Source organism: Fulvia fulva, chromosome 13 (genome assembly GCF_020509005.1).
Source record: "Fulvia fulva chromosome 13, complete sequence".
Classification (NCBI taxonomy): domain Eukaryota; kingdom Fungi; phylum Ascomycota; class Dothideomycetes; order Mycosphaerellales; family Mycosphaerellaceae; genus Fulvia; species Fulvia fulva.
Genome location: NC_063024.1, coordinates 1,688,221 through 1,712,282, shown reverse-complemented (window position 1 = coordinate 1,712,282; position 24,062 = coordinate 1,688,221). Strand labels below are relative to the sequence as shown.

Here is a 24,062-nt window from a genome sequence, read left to right as displayed (position 1 = left end):
GTTCTCCTACATTGCGACAGGTTCCAAGGGTTCCCTTCGCCATCGCAACATGCCACGACGCCAAGTCCGACAAGCATCATCTTCCTCGTGATGGCCATGTGTGCTGCCGCGATGAAGTCATGAAAGAAGCAGTGAAAGCGAAGCTGAAAGCGAAACTCTCTCCACAAAGACATCCCTGCAAGCCACGACGCCATTGTGGAGCCACGCAACGGCTGGCTTGGCTCTAATCAGAAAGCGTGAGAACCTTTTCCTCACCTCACCGATCGTTGCACTACGTCTGCAGGAAGCGAGTGCGAGCTTTGTGTTCTCTTGCGTCCGTCTGGACGGAGGCACTAGTGACTCAGGAAAGAAAGTGGAAAGTGAGATGTGTGATGTTGAGCTGATCAAGAAAGCGGTACGACCGGCGTTGCACAAGAGAATACAATAAGACTGAAAACACAACCATACGCCCTTCTCACTCCTTCCTACTCCTTCCTCGCGGCTGGTATACCGAGCAAGTCAACCCAGTCTACAGATTCACTGTGCAGTTGTCAGCTATAAGTACCGAGGTCATGAATGGCAAAACGACTTACGTCGGCGTTGGGAAGGCGCCATCCTCTGCGTCTGCGGCTGGTGTGGGTAGAACTCCATCGGGCACAGTGGAAGTGCTCGTACCAACGTATACGGTTGTGCTGCGAGTCAGTCGGATGGTCGATGTTCTAGTCATGCTGATGAAGTCGTTAGTGCCAGCACTTCGTTGGGGATCGCCTGATGACTTACGTTGTATCACCGCTGCTGCTTGGTGTCGCATTCTCGAGAGTCACGGTCATATAGCTTGTGGGCGCAGTAGTGGGTGTAGCAGTCTCTCTTTCGGTCGTCTCAATCTCCGTCTTGTACTCGAGCTCCATGTTGGTGGCCATGCTGAAAGTCGTCACTTGCGCCGTGACATTGGCGACAAAAGTCTCGACAATAAGTTGCGAGAGGCCGTGAATCGTGGTTGAGATATTGACCGATGTGGTTGTAGTGGCCGTCGAAGTAATAAGCGACGTGTGCCAGACCTCATACTGTCTGATGCACTCCTCTGTGCCGTTGGCGTATGTTGCGCACACTTTGAGCGCGACTTCTTCGGGGGCAATGCCGGCGGTGACGGCTTGCCATGGCGCGAGATAGTATGTGGTCAACCGCTGGAGTGTCGGCGCTGGCGTGACCAAGGCACTTCCAATCGCACCAGAGGCGGCTTCAGCAGTCACTGTTGGCGACGCAAGCACAGCACCATACTCTGTCGAAAAGGTGATGTCTTGGCTACAGTGGCTGACTGTGTATTTAGTGACAAGCCCAGTCAACGTTGTGGTGCAGACCATGGTCTGAGTCGGGCTGTAGATGGTGGTGCATGTTCCGTTACCTGGTGGTATCGAGATTGAGTTGTTTCTCCAAGGTGCGCTCATGGTGGTAATCGAAGGCAAAGGGGTGACGGGATAGACTGCCTGAGGTGGCAGATCGCATAGTGTGAATTGCGGTACGAAGGAGTCCACGAGTTGGCTCTGCTCTGTCACGGCTACAGGCGATGCTCCAGGCGATGGCGTAACGAATGTAAGGATCGGTGGAGGTGTGGTCGCCACCACTGCTGCTGGCTCTTGTGAAACTGGAATCAATGGTCCTCCTTGTCTTCGATCGAGCTCGACTGCTTCGTGTCTGTACGGTGCTCCCTTCAGTACATGGCGCGCTTCGACTTGAAAAACAAGTGCTGATGTTGCCAATACGGCAGTGAAATGACGGAACCCCATACTGAAATCTGGCCTGACTAGAAACGATGAATCCAAGATGTAACGATCGATGGTCGGTGCAACCAGTGCCTCACGATAGTGTCTGTGAAAGATTGTTTCTCGATGTCGCGACAAGTTGAGTGTACTGAGCATTCCATCGACGAAACGCAAAACAAATACGTGGCTGTGGAGGCGGGGATCAGGAATGCTGCCGTCGCCCTTGGTCGAAATTTCCTGTTCGAGTGTCCTTGCATGCCTCGTGCTGCCAAGCCTGCAGCTTGTGGCGTCGCTGGGTCATCGACTTTGTCTTTGAAGACTTTCAAACTTTGCAGTATCGTGGTCTGCCGTGATTAATGTAGCATTTCTCCGTCAACCCATGTCTTCGTCACTTGAAGTGTCAGCTTTGACATGGCCATTGGAGTTCCTGATGGCCTTGCTGGCTAGTCTCTTTTGCTCCCTTTGCAATAGCCCCTTCTTCTCAAGGTTGAGCTTGTCCATCTTTTCAAATGTCTTCTGCTGCACTCTTCTTAATGCTGCGACCTGGCGTTTCAGATCAGTATTTTCGTCCTCGACACTGGGCGCGTTGGGTTTGTCGGCTGCATTGTCGAGGGCCATAGAATCGTCACCTTCATGCTCTTTGTGGTCTGACCCGCGGGCTGGCGCACTGTTCCAGGATGCAAGCTCGGCAAGACCTTCATCCAGCAGAGCAGTAGGAAACATCGGCGCCGTCAAAGCAGCGATGAAGCTACTCGAAGGCTCCACGTTGTCCGAAAATGTAAGCGACGAAGCGAATTGCGTCTTGATCGTGTAGTTGCCGGGTACTGTGCCACTACCACCACTGTCAAATGCACCGAATTTTGGCTTCACGATTTCGACAGCCTTGGTTGTGCTTGAGCCATCTCTCCTGCCAAATCCATCCACTGGTAAGAAAGAGAGGTTATTCACCGGACCAGGCAGCGGTGGCTGTACTACAGACGAGATGAAGTTACCTCGGGCAGTATCCCACGCCACCACAGTGCCTGACTGGTGGCCAGAAGTCACAACGCTGCCATCAAAAGAAACACTGAGACTCAAAGCAGGCCCGTGTGTCGTATCTTGTAGCTTCCATCGTGACGAGTTAGGTGTCAAGAGCGGCGTAGTGGCATCTGCTGCATTTTGTACAGCGTCCAATGCACCGCTTGGAGCAGTGTAGAGGTCTAGCTGTTGGAGGCTACCGTCCTCGTACCCGATATAGACAGCACGATCGGCTGGATCCAGTGCGATGCTGAGTGGCACATCCGGCAGCAGATAGGTTCGCAAGAGGTTGCCAGTGTGGTAATCCCATACCAAGCACGTCTTGTCCTTGGAAGCAGTCACTGCAATATTGCAGCGCGATGAGCTGTGGCCTACAGCCAACGTAACCACTTCCGAATGGTGAGAATCAAATGTGCGGAGCTGAGAGACTATGTTGATGCTCGAGAACGAGAGCAATGCTGGTATCGACCACACGAGCACTGTCGAATCCTTGGACGCCGAAAGCAGAAAATTCGATGTTGGGTCAACTGCTAATGCGGTCACAGCTTGAAGATGCAACTGTCCAGTGGTCACCTGTCGTCCTGTACATATCTCCCACAGAAAGACCCTGCCCTCGACAGTTCCAATGATCAGTACAGAATCATCGCAAGCCAATGCGATGGAGGAGATGCGCTCCGTGAAGGGCACAGTAGCTTCCTGGTTTCCCTTTGCTCGGTTGTACACATGCACAGCAGCTTTGTCGGCCTGCGCTGCGAAGATATGAGTCTCGCTCACTGCAAGACAATTCCGCGGCGTTGCAGACTTTTTGTAAATTGCTCGCTGCTGTGATAGTGGCTGGTACTCGTGCAGGAGAATGGTCGCATCTTTGGCCACGTTGGTGCCAGCGGCCTTGGCGGACACGCCCACAGAGGCTATGAAGGACTCGGTGAGCATTTGGCGTTTTTGTCGATGTGTTGTTTGATGATCTTCATCAGGTCGTCGGAAAAAGTCCGAGAAAGAGACATCCGAGAAGGTACGGATATTGATGGCCCGTCTGGGACTAGCTGGATCATATCGGCCGGATTTTATCCGGCCAGTAATCTTGGACCGTTGGACGGAAGGCGCGTCCGAGCAACAACACATCCCTGGTGGCTACCAATGACACACACGAATGGGGCTGCTAATACATGTATTGAGTGCGAACAGATCCCTCACTAGATTTCCGTCATGGCCTGCTGCGCGAAAGTTTTTCTTGTTCTCAGGAATCAATGTCAGCATCGATCAAAGATGCCACACAACCACGACATTGCCGTGCCTTTCGTCCGCCACGCACACGATCAGCATTGACCTCGACACTCCATTTGCTGCACCTGCTGCCGCTGCGGAGGACGGAGATGTCAATGCAGTGCGATCTGTCCCCGTACGGCCTCTGCTGACGGGCCCGAGACAACGAACGTACGCGAAGTGGACCAAAGCGGAGGAGGACGAGCTGGTGCGTCTGCGGAAGGCTGGAATTACGGACCCCGATATGGCAACACATCTTGGAAGGACCTACGATTCCGTCAAGAATCACATTTCCAAAAAGTTACTTCACAGACCAGAGTCGAAGCTTGAACGTTACCATCGAAAGACGTCCATCCCATTCAGCATCGAGGAGGATCGTCAAATCTTGACACTACATGCTGCAGATGTCCCTGGGTCAAAGATCGCTGCTTCACTGAATCGCGACACGCATTCTGTCATGACCCGATACCTCCGTGCACTCTCGCCGAAAGTGACCAACACTGCGAACGCTTCATTGAGCAAAGCACCGTGGACTGATCAAGATGATGACCTACTTCGATAGCTGCACGATAAAGGAAGCCTACCCAAAGATACCGCCATGCAGCTGAAACGCACCGTGACAGCTTGTAGGGGCCGCCTTTATCGTCTCCGCTTGCAGGACGGAGGAGTGCGGCAAGCCAGATGCGTCACGTGGTCTGCTGAAGAGGAGAATATGGCAACACAACTTCGACACCAACGCCTAACACTCAATCAGATACAGGCACTCCTTCCGCACAAGACATATCGCGGTATTCAGTTCATACTGGCCACGTTACGGGAACGTCAGACGTCGAAGTGATGTGTTGGTATGTGCTATTGGCTCATGTGGCATAACGGAGAGCCGAGATTTGTTAGCATGAAGCATGTTACGCCGCGCGAGGTGCCTGATTCTTGTGTTTGCGCTTACCGGAATTCCATCAATTGGATCGACCAGGTGACCTAGGATCATTCTCGATCGAACGATGGTCGAACCGCCTGCGCCGTTGTACCGTATGGATAACCAAGGAACTACGCGAGTGTGGTTGCTGAGCTCGGAAATGCGCACGTTCTGCAAAATTACCGTAAAATCAAAGACAGCACAAAGTGTTAGATGTTTGGAGCTACGCAAGTTCAAGTCCATGCTGCTGTTATTGGGCTGTCTACCGGGCTGACTACATCCGATTTGCTTCGCGATGCGTTCATGATCTCACGAGGCGTCCAAAGGCGCCCGGTGGAGAAGGTGATAGAGGAGGGCAGTGCGTCATTAAGAGAATGATTGACGGACATTACGTTCGTAAACGAGTCCTCTAGGCTGTCATACATGCCCGCGGTCTTACAGAAGACGCTGCCGGTCGGCTCGGAAGCCAGCTCAGTGAAGGGTTGTGGGAAACCGTGGCTGGCGCAGGATAGTGGTCGCTGGCAATGCGACCCGGCCTCGCATTCGAGCTGTCGATGACGGGCTCAACGAATACTCTACATCGCCTTCTCGCAGGGAAAAGGAGAAGACAGCGTTCAGCCTCACACTCTTGCCCGACAGGCCACGTCTCGCCCATACATACAATTTCTTGAACTTGTCCCACTGACAACGATCTTATCGATCGATTCTGCATCACACTATCCTGCCTCGTCGGCCGACCAAAAGGAATCGCACCTTTGAGCACACTCCAGCTCTATAGAAGTTGACCCGGCTTAATTCCAGTCTCGTGTGCCATTCCCAAGACAGCCAGTTGCTGCAAGAGAGTGATGCCATTGGACTGGAAGGTGGTCACAACTTCGTTGATCCGTGATCGAATCATACGATGAACAGAGCGCAGCGAAGGCGAGGAGCCAACTGCGAGGAAGTCGTGCTGGCGCATGAAAGCCAACAGGTATGTAGACGATCGCCATGGCTGAGTCTCGATATGGTTGCGTGATTCGGACGGGGCGATGGCGCGTCTGCACCCTTCACGAGACTGTGCGGCAGATGTGTCCTGGCTAGTCTGGTGGACCTTGTGTTCTCCTTGACGTCTTGCAAACACATTTCTCCGTAGTCCTTGACTCAACGAGCTTACAAGATGTCATTCCGACTTTTTGGCGCGGTCGCAGACAAGCTCAACTCAGTGTGTCGCAGAACAACTTGCACGAATGAATCCCGCCATGTCTTCCGCGGTAGCGCATTTGCTGAAGCCGAAATTGGCCGACCATCCTCAAGGGAGGCTGATGCAATAATTGACACGTTGAGTGCCTTTGTACAGTGGAATGATTATACCGTCTGCCTCCGTGCTCAGCAGCGTGCGATATGTACAGTCGAAAACACCGCGCTATGCAACATTTGTACCTCATTGCCTGGCGGTCTGGCACGAAGTCATGCCGTGGTGCCCATCTCACAGCGCCTGCCCAGCCGTTTATTCCCTATGCGCTCTGCATATCTTCAAACTTCCCCACGCTCTCCGCACTGAGTAGCGTATTATGCCTCGCCCTCTTCTTCAACACATTCTCAATGAACGCCTCGCCAGCCTTATAAGAACTCCTCACCAATGGCCCACTCGCACAGTACAAGAACCCCAAATCCAACGCCCGTTGCCTCCACATCTCAAACGTATCTGGCGTCACATACTCCTCGACCTTCATATGCCGTTTCGTCGGCCTCATGTACTGCCCAAACGTCACCACATCCACATCCACCGCCCTCAGCTCCTTCAGCGTCCTCCACAGCTGATCTTCCGTCTCGCCCAGACCAAGCATGATGGAAGTTTTCGTGATGAGGTTCGGGTTGGCTTCCTTTGCGGCCTTCAGGACAGCAAGGGATTGGCGGAACTTGGCGCGGCGGTCGCGGACTTGGGGTGTGAGTTCTTCGGTTGTTTCGACGTTGTGGGCATAGACGTCCAGGCCGGACTTCGCGACTAGCTTTACCATCTCGAGATCTCCTGCGTAGTCTCCCGTTAATGCTTCGACCAGAATGTGGCTGGCTTTTTGCTTGATCTTCATGATGGTCTCGGCGAAGTGACGGGCGCCACCATCTGCTAGGTCGTCGCGGTCCACCGATGTCAGGACAACATAGCCCAGACCCCATCTCTTCAATGCCTCGGCGGTGTTCTCGGGTTCGTGGGGATCTAATGGGGGCGGCTTGTTCGATGTTTTGACTGAGCAGAAGCGACACCCACGGGTACATGTGTCGCCCATGAGCATAATCGTCGCTGTTGCCGCGCTCTTGTTGCTGCCGCCCCAGCAGTCTGAGATGTTCGGACATCGGGCTTCTTCGCAGACCGTGTGCAGGTTTAGATCACGAAGATCGTTCTTGATCTTCTTGTAGTTTTCGTTACTCGGTATGGGTGTCTTCAGCCATGATGGTAGACGTGTGTGCTTTCGCCTAGTGCCAGAGGGACCTGCTATCTCAACTTCCCGGATCTCGTAGAGTTCCTCCTTCGACATTGGCTCATCTTTCTTGCCGGAGACGAAGTCGTTGAAGGAAGGGCCACTGTTGAGCTTGTCGGAAAAGGCCGTCGCTTGTCGCGGTGCTGTGGCTGTCATTGCGGGTGGTGGTGTATTGTCAATGGTAGTGGCGAAGGATCGTTTCTGTGGTATCGTCCGGACTTCGTGGAAGGCGTTTGCTATGAGGCGACGGGAGGGTGTTCGGAGGGAAGCCATGGTGGGAGCAGGTCTAGGAAGAGGAGGTGGAGGGTGATGGAGGAAGTGAGGTCGCTGTCGTAGTGTCCAACATTCACCTCGAAGAAGTTCAACCACTACTCGATGTTGGTCATCAAGGGTTGTTCGATCGTGTCATCGGCCCGACTATCCGATCGTGCATTACATCCCGAAACTCTGGCTCAACCACAACTTGAAAGTCCCTGAACATCGCGAATAGCATTCACTTACATGTCCACCGCCTCTGGATCTGTATGGATGTCGTGGTGGGACCTATACTTTGCACCCGGTGACCTGCGGGCCCAGCAGCAGCTAACAACACCGTCAACCTCGTCCTCAACCTCTCAGCAAGATGACCAGCCCAAAGCCACAGCACCGATAATACCGAAACGCATCGATGCCGCCCATCGAGCCCGCCGTCAGAATGCCCTCCTCTTCGGCGGCCTGGCCTTTACAGCCCTCTCAGCGCTCCTGATGCGTCGAGCTATCAGAACGAAGCAGCTCGCAACCTATCCACAATTCGCTACCAAAGTCGCCGGCTCGCGAGAACCCATCGTCAAGGTCCCCACTTTCACACCATCCAACACCCAAGCCAAAGCCGAAGGCGGCTTAGACGCAGCCGAAGCTCTCTTCCTTGCAACCCTCAGCACCTTCTCCATCTTCATGACCGGCACAGGCGCGTTCATGAAGATCTACGACATTGCGGACGTGGAGGACCTCAGGGAGTTCGTGAAGCAGGGAATAGGGTATGATGTGTACAGTGGGGAGACGGAGGCGGACAAAGAGATCGAAACGTGGTTCGCGGAGGTGCTGAGTCGAAAAGATGGGACGGGAAACTTGAGGGAGGAGATTGTAACGAAGATGGCGGAGCTGGGAGAGCTGGAGGAGAAGAAGAAGAAGGAGGTTGAGGAGAAGAGTCTGCTGCAGAAGATTGAGGCGAAGAAGAGGGAGTTGGAGGAGCAGCAGCGGCGGTAATGTTGATGAGGCTGGGGAGAGCTTGTGCACAAGATGTATGGTACGATACTGGGACGAGATGATACCCTCGAATGACGACTTTCTGCTCCGCCTTGCTCTTGTGCGAGACATGGATATGGTCTTCGCCACAATGGTCAAAATATTGGATAGCGGGCGGCATTGAACAAACTGAATCTGGCCGCGAGCCCTCTACCGCGACATGTAGATGCAGCAATGCAGTGGTCGATGCACACCGGTCTGGCTCTATCTCTGGCCAGCCCGAGCTGGTACAATCCCATGCCCCGGACATCCAATGGCACGCCAAATTTGAATCGCACTATTGTTATCATGGAACGCTATGCTGAAGCAGTCACCGCTGCAGGAAATTTGCCTACCAAGCTGGCAGCCACCTGCGCACGTGCCATATTTTCCAAGTGTAGGGTTGGATGCACGACCTTCTGAACGTACTCTAACTGGTGCAGCAGTCACGCATGACAAGACGACCACGCTGTATCAAGCACGTAACCTCCAGCAGCATCCAGGATCGCGTGTTGGGGATGCAAACGCGCTAGTGCAGACCTGGCTTGTGGAACGGAGGTATGACAGGGCTGACAGCGAGGTTGGCGAGACGACATGGTCTTGTAGGCTGGTATCCGTGCCATGGCGTTCGCACCGCAATCTTCCATAGCTACGAGTACATCAGCATAAGATGGATGTATATAGTCGGGTCGGGTGTTTTGATGGCAGAAGTCATGTGGCGCAGTGCGAAAGCGGTCGCCAGAAAGCGATGTCGAATTGTGAAACATCGGGATTCTGGGTCGAACATGCTCTCATGGCCCTGCTGCAATGGCATCGGAAAACTTTCGCAGCGCCTGGGAAGCAAGATGGTGGGCGTATCAAGGGAGCCTATTCACTTTCTACACCATGTAGGATTCTAATGAGATTTTGCCTGCAATGGCTGTGTTGGGGTTCGCTTAGGTATGGATCCTCTTTGTATCCGTCACGCGGTGCTTCTCTGCCCACGTATATACTGCTCCGTAATCTCTACATTGATGCCGATAGCCCCATCCAGTGCTTCCGCCATCGTTTGGTGGAGCCGGCACCCACTCCAGGGTCGTGTCGCTGGCACACATGAGCGTTTGTCGCAAGTAGTCCCAGCAATGCGACAAATGCTCGGGACGGATGTCGTCGAAGTTTCCAGCGCGGGCAGAGAAGTAGGAGCTCCGAGTCATGTACTGTGGGCGGCATTGTCAGCCAACGGTCAATCAAGGGGAAAGCACAAGCTGGAGGTAACTAGTACGTACGAGACAATGCATTTGATGGAAGACAGCCACCATAGCGCGCTGATGCGGCAGCGACAAGTTGAGGCCGGGGGCTGGAACCAAGGGGCTCTCGTTGTTGATGTGCACGAAACCCTTGCCCTCTGCCCAAAACGCCGACGTTAGCCTGCTTGCGTGGATGATGTAAAGGATGGAATGAACAGGTGTACCCACTTGGAATCAAGTTTGTCCAGGCTTGCTCTGACTCATCGCTAAGACCACCGCCGAATATGGGTTGATATTTGAAGACTTGGTCGCGAGCTACGTCTGGAGGCAACCACGCGACGGCCTGCGGGTGGCACGCGTGCTGCAACTTCCAGGCTAGTACGGCAGCGAGGGTGGTGGCGAGCACGGTAGAGAGGAACAGCAGCGCAATGGCCACAATGACGCTGCTCGAGCTCTTCTCTTGGTGTCCCTGCTGCTGCTCCTTCAACACGGCATCTTGGGTGTGGTTGGCTTCGAGCAGGAGCTTGCGCTCCCATGCCTCGCAACTCTCTGGACGCGCGACTGCCATACTGGCTGACTGTCTGCCTGTCTACATGCAGCACACTGGGTGTGCGCGTGTACAGCATACAATGTACCTCTGCCTGGACCTATACTTTAGCCGGTCAGCAGCATGACCGCAATGCAGTGTGGGCCATGGACTCCATGGATGGCGCCGCGCCTCGCGCTGGCGCCGCGCCTCCAGCCTTGGCCGATGTCGCGTTGTGCAAAGCAGGCATGGTAAAGGATGTCTCCCCATCACTTCCACTGCAGTAGAACTAAGTCAAGCACAATGCCATCTTCGCTGCTCTGGACGCTGGGTGCGGCCGCTGCAATTTGTTGTCCTTCCTACTGTCGTGCGCACCGCGATCGGGCCTGTGCAGAAATCGCAGGGCAGTATCGAGCTTGGCACCACCTGCAGGATGGGAGTTTGGAGAGGCAAATGCGTTGGCGCATACCGGGCCAGTTGGCTTTCGATTGCTTGCGTGCCATGCCCTTTAACGCCACTCTGGCCACAGCATTCATCAACGCTTACCGCCCCTATCTGCTGTTTCACTCGACACTCGACGTCCTGCCCCGTATGTCCCTCCTTCGATTCCGCTTCATCCCGTCCCATTCCGCTCCGCTCCGCTCCGTCCCGCTCCTTCCTCCGCTAACCCGCGCTCATGACTCAAGAAGCCCCTCCGGAGTACTTGTCTCCGTCGGTAGACTTGCTCGCCGGTCTCGCCAAGATTCGGAGCCGCGCAGCACGTGGCGACTATGAGAGCCACTTTGACTTCGACTCGGACTTGAATCGCTTGCTCTCTCTTGCCCACGACGGTCATCTGCAGATCGAGTTGTGCTCACAGCATCTGTTCCTCTTCACGCGCGACCTGCCTTTGGTGTCCATTTCCGACGATGGGCTGAAACTGCCCTCCATCTACACGTTCGACGATGCACAGCGACGCGGAGCACATCATCTGGATCATGTCTCGCCCGTCGTGGAGATCAATGGCATGGATGCCGCTTACTATTTAGAGTCACACGTGGCCATGTGGCTGAACTCTCACGATCCTGATGCTCGGTACGTGCCTTGGCTTGTGTTGCTAATGTACACGGCACCACTGATCCACATGCAACGAACAGCTACAATCATCTTTTCCCCTCAGCAGCCGCGCATCTGTCAGGAGCTTATGCAGGCGGGGCCTGGACACGCTATAAGGGCAAGTGGCCCGGCACAGCCAGCTCTCGCCTCAAATTTGCAAACGGATCCTATACGACTGTCGATACTCATGCCTCGTGGCCTGCTGAGAACGGCCCCATGCTCTACGAGAATGGCCCGGATTTGTTCACGGCAGCCTGTCTGCCGACTTCTGTACCCCCTACTGATTTAAAAAGAATTCCCACCGGAACCGGGTACGACACCGCGAGTCCACCCCACTTGTATCCCGAGCCCGACGTAGAGCATAGTGATACCCCAGTCAAGGTGTATTACTTGGCCAGTGCCCGACTTTCGGACGTTGCTGTGCTTCAAGTGCCTTCCTTCAAGGCGAGACACGGTGGTAGCAATTACACCACCGCAACAGAGCATATTCTGCAACATGCGGTGACGGAAGGGAAGACGAAGTTGATTATCGACCTCTCTGATAATGGCGGTGGGGATGTCGAACTAGGACTAAACCTATTCCGTCTACTCTTCCCTGGCCGCGATGTGTACTCCGCAACACGCTTTCGCGCCCACGACTTGGTGGACGTTATGGGTCAGATCTTTTCCAAGCACTACTCCGCCCCGGGGCAAGCTCCTGTGGATCTGACTATCCTTCCGCACGACGCCGTAAATCCAGCTCAAGAGCATGTTTTCCATTCGTGGGCCACGCTCTATGGTCCTGACGAGTATCGAGGCACAAACATGTCGCGCTTGTATGCTCTTTTCCACTCGAGCGCCACATCTACTTGTCAAACACCAGCCAGCAGAGAAGATTGCTCAATTGCCAAGAGTCATCCACCTTTCCGCCCCCAAGACATAATCATGGTTAGTCAATGACGAGATTGGTGGACGTCGCTCGCTAATGTTTTATGCAAAGCTCACAAATGGACGGTGCTCCTCCACTTGTGCACTTTTTGCCCAACAAATGAAAAGGCAGGGCGTCCGTACCGTCACCTTTGGCGGCCGTCCTCGTTACAGATCCGCACAAGCTGTTGGAAGCAACAAGGGAGCGCAGTACTGGTCTGTGTCTTCAATTGCTCAATACATCGCCATGGCACTTGAGATGGCAAGTAACGCAACAAAAACTCACCACACAGCCGAGGATGAGTATCTATTTGCGAAGCTTCAGAACTTGTTGCCTCCTTTACCTGCCGACTTCCCATTGCGATTTGACATGAAAGGACAGAGCGGCGTCAATTTTCGCAGCTCCTACGAAGAGGACGACGATGAGACACCGCGACAATTCAGATATGAAGCTGCGGACTGCAGACGTTTTCAAACCTTGGCAAACATTCTCCAGCCCGAGTCCGTATGGCTGGACGCTCTGGAGGCTACGTATGGAGACGGACAATGCGTGGAGGCCTCAGAAAGCCACTCCTCGATGATGCCGTTTCCCTCTCCACAGTCTCCGCAAGTCCTTGGATAGGCCAGCGGTCGCGTCTGTAGGCACATTACAGTCTCCATCGGTATTCATAGAATTCTTCTACAGATCATACTTCGCTGCTGGTTGAAGCAGCCCGACGATCCCAACTTGGGAAGCTACCCTTCCGCACCCACCCACCCATCGTCTCCCTCGTGGCGTAACAACGAATCCTCGCTACCTCCTACCGTGGACCTCACTGAAGACCCCCAAATCTCGCTTGGGCTATCGCCCAGTCTACTTCCGATCGAACTCATGAAGATCTTCCAGCGCGCTTCGAGCGAGAAATTAGTTTTGCCAACTTGATGACTCATTGATGATTACGGACTCTGCGATGAAGTCAGTAGAAGTTCACCTGACCCGTGGCTTCAAGCACGAGATCTCGTCACATTGACCTACACTGGAGCTGTGATCAGCCTTTTGTCCATCTCGAAGTGCAACAACGGGTATTCCAACTTACATTACTGGCATGCAAAGCTTCATCAATCTGATGCTATCAACATTGCGTGAGGAAACGAACCCATTATTCTGGATGAGTGTTTCGTTGATACCTGTTTGATTGTGCGGCTGACAAGCACTGGGAGCGCCATAGCAGCAATTCCACCAAGTGCAAGCAGACAAATTGTGAGCTTCATGATAATATGTCCTGCTTTTCGGGATGTTCAACCTGTCGTCGGCATCGAGAGTGACATATATCACACTGTTATCCGGATGAACGCAATACAGGAGCGCAGCTCTGCACTGGCGCCATCACCAGCGCCTATTGCGCCAAAGTCACAGGGGACAGCGAGCTTATTCCAAGCAGCATCTCGCTTCTGACGTTAGTCAGCTAGACAGGTCGCTCCATCATAGACTATGGTCGTACGTCGGGCTTGGAGTCTGGTGAGGCCTAACCGCTTCAGTCTTATCTTGGCTCATTCCTCACAAGATTCGAGGGGCCCTTCACAGGCCACAGTATGTCATCGATTGCGAGCGACAACGTCAGTGAGGACTGGAAGCAAACTCAGAATGACTCGTATGCGGAATTACGACAGCTATGCCAATGGCGCTCTCGCTCTCGAGCAAGAGAGCGGCGGCTTGTTACATGGTTCATCGTCACCACGTCACTGCTCTTGGCCATAATTTTGCACCGCTGGTGGACGCTGCGGACAGTCACACGTCACGGCACATTCGCACGTGGTTTCGCACATGAACTAGGTAAGGATTCCTCTCGCCTATCGGGATGTTTCTGACGACTGAACTTGTCAAATAGAGCCAGCCAAGTCGGTGATCAAGCTGCATGACACGATTTTTAGCGGCAGTGCGGAATTCCTGGATGACGGCACCGAATACGTTCCGGACGATGGTGTATCGAGACCTGTTTACATTGGCGAGCCACGCCGCTCCATCGATCATGAGTGGGCCCTTCTGCACTGGGGTCGATTCTTCCTGCTGTCGGAAGAAGAAGCGCAGGAGGCATGGGGGCCGAAATATCTACAGTATTGGAGTCCGAGACAACGAGGCTATGTTGCGGCTCTTGAAGTCATGCATACCCTACACTGTCTAGACCACATTCGCAAGTCGTTGTATCCGGAACACTACGCCGAGGACAGCCCTGTACACGAAACGCTGCACAGAGGTAAGTTTCGTCAGGGATGCTTCCGTGAAGAACCGAGCGGCAGGACTATTGTGCTATTGTTCTTCTCAAAAGATTCTCGTGCCCCCCATTCTGGTCATGCCAGCTTCCAACTTTGCGGAGAAAATCGTTTCCAAGCGGACTCAACTGGGGACCAGATGGGCACGAGGACTTGAGAGGCGCAGATTCAACATGGCTGACATTTCGCAGATCACTGTCTTGATCACCTCCGACAAACTATTATATGCAAGGCAGATCTTACGCCCATTCCCTCGAAGTTCTACCTCAGTCTCGGTGATAATTACATTGACTCGAACCAGCCGCACACCTGCAGAGACTGGCAGAAGGTCCGCAATTGGGTTTCGGAGAGATTGAACGGCAGTCTAGCAGTGCCACCAGCCCCTGGTACGGCTGTGACAGCCACGGAGTGGTCCTGATATCCACTGTTTCGCCAGTGATAAGAGGAAACGGTGCATAGAAGGAGTCCATGCGATCCTTAGATTGTACAACCGATGTGGAACTGTTAATGCGAGCATCACGGTCGATAAGACAAGATTCTGCTCACACCACGAGCTCACAGGTACCGGGAAATTTCTATAATGTTGAATTATGCACATTCGGTCTGTCGGTACCTTGAATGGCTATTAGGACCTTGGTCGCAGGAACTCGGATATCACGTCGGTAGCGTGTCTGCCTTGCACGCTTTGGCGCGTCCTTGCATTTCGTTGACGCATGAAGATTAGGCATAGGTATAGAACGTCTACCCGCTCGCGGAGCAGGCCGTGCAAACAGAAAGTACCACTCTTCTTATCTCTGCTGACATACGCAAGTGATCGAGCTATCGAGACTGCAGATCGCATAGTGTATTTCAGGAGATAAAACGGGATTGGAGTCCTAGGCAAATCAATCGTGCTGCCCAGTTTTTTGGCGCCTGAAGCTCACTTCCTAAGCGCCAAGATAGACTACTTGGGGCGCCTCGCCACGACTTTGCAGGCACTGCGTTGAAAGTTGTCGTCGGCAAATGGCTTTCTCCTGCACCATCGGGCACTTGGTGCATGCAGCAGGACGGACTTGATAAACTCTTGGCAGCAAGACAGTTGATATTCCTGCAGTGTTGAACGGGTCTAACAATATGGCGCTCAGACTGCAACGTGCTAAGCATCGACAATACTTTCTGATTAGTACCACAAGCCACATTGATACCGAAGAAGATGCCGAGCATGGGAATAGGCAGGTCGAGTTACTGCCCGCTGTCTGTCTGGTCTAGTTTGCTGACAGCCATTGTCGTCGTAGCGACCCCCCTGCTTCTGAACACCTAGCCATAGACTGGCAAAAGCTCGTCTTGATCTTCTTAGCCTTGACAGCAATCACCTTCACGCTCTCACGGCGTCTATTGCTCCTCCCTGAGCAGAGCGTGCGAGTTTCAACTGCCTGCGTCGAAACCGCCATACGTCAAGAGTGGCGGGCCCTAATCCCGACTGAGCGAGACGACTTCGTTCGGTCTGTCAACTGCCTGAGCAACACCCCTTCTCGGTGGACTCATAACGGCAGTGTCAGCGATGATTTTGCTTATCTTCATGCAAGTATCGGCTCATGGTGTGGGTAACATTCATTCGAGAGATATCTCACAGCGGTTGAGCGCCATCTAACTTCTCTGATAGGCCATCGCTCGGCAGCATTTCTACCATGGCATCGTTGGACACTACATCAGTGGGAGAAGATGATGCGCCAGTATTGTGGCTTTTCAGGTCATGTTCCGTAGGTATCCTGACACTGAATATGGACCATGAATCTTAATCTGATTCGAGCAGTTACTGGGACTGGACACTAGACTGGATTGATCTCGCAAACTCATCCATTTGGGATCCAGACAGCGGCTTTGGCAGTAACGGTATTCGCGGCGGGAGAGCCAGCGTTGGTAACGGCACATGCGTCGAGGACGGACCTTTTGCCGACCTCCGGCCCATCATGTACAACCACACATACATAACGCACTGTCTATCACGGGGCTTTACTAACAACGGGACATCGGGTGGAATAGCAGGCCATTGGTACAACCCTGAGGCTATAGGTCGAATCATGCGGCACGAAAGCTACAAGGATTTCGTCAGGGAGCTGGAATCCCGCTTGCATAACACTGTCCACCCAAGAATGGGAGGCGATTTTCTGGCCTTGACCGCTGCAAACGGTGAGAGTAAGCTCCTAGTGTTGAAGTGCAGCAGCTGACCAACACTGTGCTACCGCTAGATCCGCTATGTTTCCTCCATCATGCACAGCTTGACCACATTTGGTGGCGATGGCAACAGCAGAAGCCGACTGTGAGACTAATGGCCTATGAGGGTCGACACATGTTCAATTCAACGGACGAGAATGCTAGTCTGCAAGATATGCTCCTGTTCGGGGGGTTCGTCGAGGATGTGCCCGTTTGGAGGGCAATGGATTCACATAGTGAAGAGCTCTGCTACACTTATTGATATTTACATCCTGATAATCGTGCCTGACGAGATGCCGAGCCCTACCTCGAGCAGGTTTGGTTGAGTCCACAAGTCTTGATATGTAAAGGTCAACGGCGTCGGTATCGTCGTCTAGCTTGTTAAAAATCTACAGACTACGTAGTAAGGCATATGTCTGTTCGTGCTTTGCGGTCAAACAGGGATATAAGCAACATCATTTGGTACATATGAGTGCATGTAAAGATAACAGACTGCATTCCATATAGTAGCTCCCGCAGTATAGTAAACCATGTAGAAGTATGTCGAAGCCGTGACTTTGCGTAATATCGAAGTGTCACGGGCGACCCGCGCCACTTCACTGCCGAAGCGTCGGCCCGGCTGAACCGCGGACCTTCCGCATCGGGTTAGCGCGGCTTGGCGCTTCCTTATAAGCCCGCCGCGCCTCGCGCTCCTCTTTCGTAGCTTCGTAGAACAACAACTATCTCAATTAGACTCTATGGTACGCGCGCCCTTACAGTTTGTTCTACCACCCTACCCAGATCACGGATTCAGGTAAGGGACGCGTAACAACAGGACAGAACTCGAATCGCGAGAGCGCGACACCCTAGAACACGGTAAGGCGCATTGCGCGCAGATGCCTAGAGAGCGCAACGCGGCGACATCATTAGCAGGTGGTCGCGCGTTAGTAAACAGTCAGGATACAGGCATCGTCACGCCTCCCCCGAACAACCTAGACAACATGACCTTATAGATAGATAGCGGCATACCGCCACCCTAGAAGCCTAATCAGAAGGGCAAAGGCAAGCAGTAACGCACCTCTCTTTTCCCCGACCTCTCCTCTTTTCCTCAGAGTCAGACATAGGACGACAACCGGCGTGTCATAGTCAACACCGGTGTCGCGTTGTAGTAAGAGATTGACGAAGTATACTAGAAGGCTGTCGACCGAGTAGCAGCTAGCGAGATTAACTTCATAGAACTGTTCGAGTTCAAGCTCGAAGAGAACCCTAACGACCCCGACGAACTAGACGAGGTGTATCTGTCACTCGACGAGGCAGAGTATATCCTCGCATCCGAATACCAGAATGTCGATCTAGACAAACTCGCGAACCTCGCTTCCTAACACCTAAAGACCACCTACGATTTAGTGCTGCAGGCAGTCAATACTGTAATTACTAAAGGCTAGCAACTCGATGTGATGGAGCGAGCTAATACCGTCCAGAACGACTAGTATACTACGCTATACACCGAGTACGACGGCATCTATAAGATGCTACAAAGCGAAGAGGCTATAACGTAGAGAATGGCCGCGGACCTCAAGAGCAAGAAGGATTGCGACCTAGCCAAGTTACAAGAGGTAGAGAAGAAGTATAAGGAAGCTAACAACTTGTATAAGCAGTTCAGTGAGATCTACGAGAAAGAGAAGAAGAAGGCACAGGATGCCGAGGCAAAGAAGTAGGACGCTAAAGCAAAAAACCTGGCCCTACAGAAGGAGATCGATGACTTGAAGGCTCGACTCGAAGCTATAGGCACCACATAGAACGAAGGAGGTAATCGAGGCCGATCTGGTCGCCGACCCTCTCGTTCCCGCCTACGTAAGACTTCACTCGAGTAGCTGATACGCAAGTACCGCGAAGCTACTAGTGGAGACGGGGGTGGTGGTGGTAGAGATGACGATGATAATAGCAATAGCGGAAGACGTAACAACCGCCGCGATGATCGCCTACGCCTAGACAACCGCGACTCGAGACCACGTTCTAGTCGCACATAGACACTACTCACGGACCTCTCTAAACGCCTGTTCACTATCGACCGCACCCTGACTCGCGGCATAGAGATTAGGAAAGGCGTGCTAGATCCTAGACACTTCAAGAACGATGACGATCCGAATTTCGACAGCTAGTATAGCAGCGTGCTCCTAAAGTTGACTATAGCCACTTTCCGCACAGAAGCAGATGGTCTACGCTTCGTGTACGGATAGACCTAAGGAGATCCCTAGCGAAGCATTAAGCCGAGGATCCCTGTGCTAGGGCAACAGTCCTTCAATGAGTTCAAGACGGGCGAAGAACTGTTAGATTGGATGATACGCTAGTATAGCACCCGTAACGAAGGAACCAAGGCTATAGTTGACATCGCTACCTACAAGCAAGAGCAGGGCGAGACCTTCGTGGCCTTCTACGCTCGCTATTCGAAGCTGCGTACCTAGATAGAATAGAGCGATGAGACCGAGCTTATGCTATTCCGTAACCGACTGAACCGTAAGTACTTTATTAAGACCTTCGGTGACCGCGAAGTCGACCGTCGACTATATAACATGCAGGACGTTATCGAAGAGTACACTGCCCTAGACGAGAGCTTCTACGAAACAGACCGCCTATACCCGTAGAAGGAGCGTCCTCGTGGCAACGGTAACGGCGGCTAGAACAACTAGAACAGCTCAGTAGCTACTAGTACCGCTACAGGCGTAGCAGGTGCCGTAGTCTAGCGTCCTCCGCAATACGCCGGCACTAAGAAGAAGGAAGATCTGCCCGTTTAATTGCAGAATCTACTATAGCTTAACCGTGAGCAGCGCGAAGAACTCAAGAAGCAAGGCAAGTGCTACCGCTACCGTATAGGCTCGTATATATCGACTAACCCCGAGTGCCCGATATACGGTTACGATGGCGACTATCGCCCACCGCGACCACGAAACAACGCGAACGCTAACCCGAACCTTAGCTCCCTTGCTACAGACCCATAGCAATAGGGAGAGGGCACGACCGCTGCCTAAGCGTAGCAGATAGCGGTCAACCGAACTTCCTAGGTCAGAAAGAGCATGAGATTGAGAGACACAGAATGCAAGAGGCGGACTATAGTGAGGGCGAGCTAAGATTGTCAGCTTGCGCACTAAAAGGACAACAACTAGATATACATCCTCATATAGTACTACTAGTAATAATACAACATAAAAAGGCTCGAGGCCTATTAGATTCTACGAGCATATCTCTCTTTCTTAACTAGAAATTCACACGCAAACATATGATACCCCTCTTCGAGCTGGTGAAAAGCAAGAGGCTTACGCTAGGAGATAGAAAGGTAAGTGCACGGCGCATTACCTACGTAGCCTTGATCGACGTAGTTATCGGTGGTCATCACGAGCAAATGATATGCTACGTAACCGACCTCGAGTACGACATCGTCCTTGGACTGCTATGGTTAAGCTAGCACAACCCCGACATCTTCTAGGCTATAGGTGAGGTAGCTTTCAGATCCGACTACTGCTTTGGTCATTGTCTACCTAACCGGACATCGACAATAGTACAGTCCCTAAACCACCTTAGAAGGTAGGCATAAGTACGATACGGACCAGTGCCCTTCACTAGAACCTCCGGTAGGTTTATAGCAGGAGGGGCGGAGTTGAATGTCTTATCGTTTGGTGTAGGCGACGAAGAAGAGGTGGACTGCCAGGGCGTTTCTCAACGCGTATAGGAGATGTACGCGTACCGGCCTAGAGCTGAGTGCTTCTACATCTTGCCTACGGGACGTGAGGACGAGGGCGGCGACCTGAAGCTAAGTACTATGGCGGCTGATGACCTGGATCAGTTCCTAAACAAGCAATTCAACCACAATCCGAAGGAGAAGCTCCTATAGATGTATCATAACATCGCGGACGCCTTCTTGGCGAAAGATCATAAGGGACTCCCACCTCATCGACCCGGGATAGATCACGAGATTTATATCAAACCGGACGGGCCCTAGGAGCCACTATATCGCAAACCCTACGGCTTGGCTAAGAAGGAAAATGAAGCTGTGAAGAAGTGGATACTAGAGCAATCCGAAGAAGGCAAAATACGCAAAGTAGGCCAAAAGACAAGTCAATCGCCTGCGCCGGTCCTAGTTGTGAGGAAACTAGGTAGAGGGCTACGAGTACATATCGACTACCGCGGCCTCAACGCTATCACGATCAAGAACAGATATCCGATTCCCCTAATATAGGAGACGCTCAACCGCATACACGGCAAGAAGTACTTCACGAAGCTGGACATTGTAGTAGCCTTTAACAAGTTACGTATTACAGAGGGGCATGAATGGTTGACGGCGTTTGCGACACGGTACGGCATATACGAATGCCTCGTATTGCCCTTCGGACTGTGTAACGGCCTAGCCTCGTTCTAGTCTTACATTAATAAGGTATTACAGGAACATTTAGATGACTTCGTCTCCGTATACCTAGATGACGTGCTAATCTTTAGCGATACACTAGAAGAACACGTCGAGTATGTGCGTAAAGTCCTTATCAAGCTTAGAGACGTAGGGCTGACGGTAGACATCGACAAGTGCGAATTCCATTAGTAGCGAGTCAAGTACCTAGAACTAATTATCACGCCTGACGGAATTGAGATAGATCTAGAGAAGCTCGAATGCATACAGACATAGGAAGCACCAACAAACCTAAAAGATGTATAGGCCTTCCTAGGCTTCGCCAACTTCTACCGCCGCTTTATTGAGGCCTTCTTACGACTAGCCGCACCTTTGACCAATCTGACAAGAAGCGAAGGACCTAGCAATCACAAGAATCGGAGAATCGACTAGACAGTAGATTGTCAGCGCGCCTTCGACGTATTGAAAGCTACGTTTAGCAAAGCGGGCATGCTCGCGCATTACGTTCCGGGCAGACAGACCGTAGTAGAGACGGATTCCTTAGACTTTATGAACGTAGGAGTGTTATTAAAGTATGATGACGAAGGCGTTTTGCACCCGGTGGCCTTCTATTCGAAGAAGCTTAGTCCGCAGGAGTGCAATTACGAGATTTACGATAAGGAGCTCCTCGCAATCATCAAGGCCTTCGAGGAATAGCGACCGGAGCTAGCCTATGAAGCAGATGATAGTAGCGAGCCAGTCAAGGTATTCACGGACTATAAGAACTTGGAATACTTTATAACGACGAAGTAGCTAAATCGTCGGCAAGCACGGTGGGTAGAGTTCCTGTCGCAATTCAACTTCTAGATTATATATCGCCCCGGGGTACAAGGAACCAAGCTAGATAGCCTGACGAGACGCAGCTAGGACCTTCCGTAGGGGGTGGACGATCCGAGAAATCAGCACTAGCATTAGACATTGCTTCCGCCGGAGCGATTCCTCAAGATGGACTCTATATAAGCCACCGTCGAAGATACGCCCGAGGAGGAAGACACGACTCTACTAAACCCTAAAGCCGTAGAGTTCATTCCAGAACCTAAGCTAGTACCGCAGTTAGTATAGCCTACGTATAAAGTCTAGATTAAAGCCGAACTCGAATACCGCATAACGACCGCTTACGCTTTAGACAGCGAGCTCAAAGCAGCTATTAAGCTGCTGTAGAAGGATAGCAGCACTATCCCTTCTTTGTTACAGAAGGCGAAGATACACCCTGCGTATTGCAAGGTGGATAGCGACATGTTATATATCCGTAATCAGTACGAAGGTTAGAGCCTATAGGTACTAAATGACCAAGCTCTGTAGACTCGATTGATCAAGATGAACCACGATGCTCCAGTAGCAGGACATCTAGGGCGGGCACGCATATACGAACTCGTAGCACGTGAATTCTACTGGCCTGGGCTGGCAAGATCCGTGCGTAGATACACCGCGAATTGCCGCACCTACCGTACATCGAAATCTCTACACACCTAGCCACTAGGATTATTGTACCCACTTTCTGTTCCGGACCGACCTTAGAGACATATCGCAGTCGACTTCGTCGTCGAACTTCTAGACAGCACCGTTGACGGCATGACTTATAACAACATCATGACCGTCACGGACCGACTGACTAAAGAAGTCGAGTTGATTCCTATCGGAGCTATAATAGCACAGAACGCGGCAAGACTTTTCCTTAAACACGTCTTTTGCCGTCGAGGCCTACCTAACACTATCACCTCGGACAGAGGGCGGTAGTGGATCGCGACTTTCTAGAAGAGGCTCTATAAGATGTTACGTATTAATCGCAAGCTAAGTTCTTCCTACCACCCTAAGACTGACGGACAGTCTAAGCGTACGAACTAGGCTATAGAACAGTACCTACGCATATTCGTCAACGAGGCACAAAGTGATTAGGCAGACTGGCTTTGTCTAGCGCAATTCGTAATCAACAACTATATCTTAGAGACCACCGGCGTATCTCCTCTCTATGTCACGCTTAGCTACAATCTAGAATTCACGGAGCGTATCGACGTGTAGGCAGGCAAAGACCGACAGATGACGACACTATAGCGATTAGACAGCAAATCTGCTAAGACGTTTGTCAAGCGACTATGTAGCCTATATAAGAATCTACAAGAGAATATAAGAATGTCGTAAGCGCTATAAGCTAAGGCCGCGAATCGCTATCGAAGCATCCTACTAGATTACAAAGTGGGCGACATAGTGTACCTTAGCACAAAGAACATCCGCACGACACGGCCGTCTAAGAAGCTCGACAGACGATACGCTAGTCCCTACAGAATCACTGAGGTGATGCCTACTAGACTCTCGTACAAGCTAGACTTGTTAGATACGATAGTAGGGCTCGACAACTGCTTCTACACCTCCCTTCTACAAAAAGCCGACGACCCAAACTTACCTCCACTCGAAGACTAGCACCTCGCACCGCCGCCGCCGGTAGTCATCGAGCCCGACACGACCGAAGCTAATGCGATCGCCGACGTGGTAGCTACACCTACTTCCCCGATATACGAAGTAGAGAAGATTCTGGACATGTACACTCGTAAGCGAGCAGGTAAGGTGAAGAAGGGACAGAAGCGCAAGGTGGACACTTAGTACAAGGTGAAATGGCTAGGATATCAGAATGAGGAGGATGGTGAGACCTAGCAACCGGCTGAGGACATATTTAAACACGTAGCCGCCGCTGTTACAGACTTTCACTATAACCGGCCGGAGTTGTCCACGCCTACAGGTTTCGCAGCTCCATCCGACTGGTCTCCACTAGCCACTAAGGTGCTTGGGCTCAACACGAT

At 52.3% G+C, this 24,062-nt stretch overlaps 8 protein-coding genes across 8 annotated transcripts; 4 read left to right on the top strand and 4 right to left on the bottom strand.

Annotated features, from left to right (window-relative positions):
* Window positions 1–464: 464 nt before the first annotated feature.
* Window positions 465–1,895, bottom strand: CLAFUR5_14552 (uncharacterized protein; the record flags this gene model as incomplete). Its single annotated transcript, XM_047913700.1, has 3 exons — window positions 465–519; window positions 573–707; window positions 760–1,895. The coding sequence occupies 3 exons, from the start codon at window positions 1,893–1,895 to the stop codon at window positions 465–467; spliced, it is 1,326 nt and encodes a 441-aa protein (XP_047769489.1).
* Window positions 1,896–2,111: 216 nt separating this feature from the next.
* On the bottom strand, window positions 2,112–3,689 carry CLAFUR5_14551 (Pre-rRNA-processing protein crb3/ipi3; the record flags this gene model as incomplete). The annotated part of the gene is made up of 1 exon (XM_047913699.1): window positions 2,112–3,689. The coding sequence occupies one exon, from the start codon at window positions 3,687–3,689 to the stop codon at window positions 2,112–2,114; it is 1,578 nt and encodes a 525-aa protein (XP_047769657.1).
* Window positions 3,690–6,428: 2,739 nt separating this feature from the next.
* On the bottom strand, window positions 6,429–7,664 carry CLAFUR5_14550 (Lipoyl synthase, mitochondrial; the record flags this gene model as incomplete). The annotated part of the gene is made up of 1 exon (XM_047913698.1): window positions 6,429–7,664. The coding sequence occupies one exon, from the start codon at window positions 7,662–7,664 to the stop codon at window positions 6,429–6,431; it is 1,236 nt and encodes a 411-aa protein (XP_047769659.1).
* Window positions 7,665–7,892: 228 nt separating this feature from the next.
* CLAFUR5_14549 (uncharacterized protein) lies at window positions 7,893–8,636 on the top strand (the record flags this gene model as incomplete). The annotated part of the gene is made up of 1 exon (XM_047913697.1): window positions 7,893–8,636. The coding sequence occupies one exon, from the start codon at window positions 7,893–7,895 to the stop codon at window positions 8,634–8,636; it is 744 nt and encodes a 247-aa protein (XP_047769322.1).
* A 953-nt stretch (window positions 8,637–9,589) lies between these two features.
* On the bottom strand, window positions 9,590–10,448 carry CLAFUR5_14548 (Oxidase ustYa; the record flags this gene model as incomplete). The annotated part of the gene is made up of 3 exons (XM_047913696.1): window positions 9,590–9,850; window positions 9,920–10,038; window positions 10,109–10,448. 3 exons carry the CDS (start codon window positions 10,446–10,448, stop codon window positions 9,590–9,592), a joined length of 720 nt encoding a protein of 239 aa, XP_047769321.1.
* Window positions 10,449–10,664: 216 nt separating this feature from the next.
* Window positions 10,665–12,440, top strand: CLAFUR5_14547 (Peptidase S41 family protein ustP; the record flags this gene model as incomplete). The annotated part of the gene is made up of 3 exons (XM_047913695.1): window positions 10,665–10,995; window positions 11,093–11,480; window positions 11,543–12,440. The coding sequence occupies 3 exons, from the start codon at window positions 10,665–10,667 to the stop codon at window positions 12,438–12,440; spliced, it is 1,617 nt and encodes a 538-aa protein (XP_047769324.1).
* Window positions 12,441–13,979: 1,539 nt separating this feature from the next.
* On the top strand, window positions 13,980–15,075 carry CLAFUR5_14546 (uncharacterized protein; the record flags this gene model as incomplete). Its single annotated transcript, XM_047913694.1, has 3 exons — window positions 13,980–14,220; window positions 14,276–14,641; window positions 14,849–15,075. 3 exons carry the CDS (start codon window positions 13,980–13,982, stop codon window positions 15,073–15,075), a joined length of 834 nt encoding a protein of 277 aa, XP_047769323.1.
* A 695-nt stretch (window positions 15,076–15,770) lies between these two features.
* On the top strand, window positions 15,771–17,112 carry CLAFUR5_14545 (Tyrosinase ustQ; the record flags this gene model as incomplete). The annotated part of the gene is made up of 5 exons (XM_047913693.1): window positions 15,771–15,868; window positions 15,932–16,236; window positions 16,270–16,396; window positions 16,450–16,826; window positions 16,886–17,112. The coding sequence occupies 5 exons, from the start codon at window positions 15,771–15,773 to the stop codon at window positions 17,110–17,112; spliced, it is 1,134 nt and encodes a 377-aa protein (XP_047769725.1).
* Window positions 17,113–24,062: the final 6,950 nt, after the last annotated feature.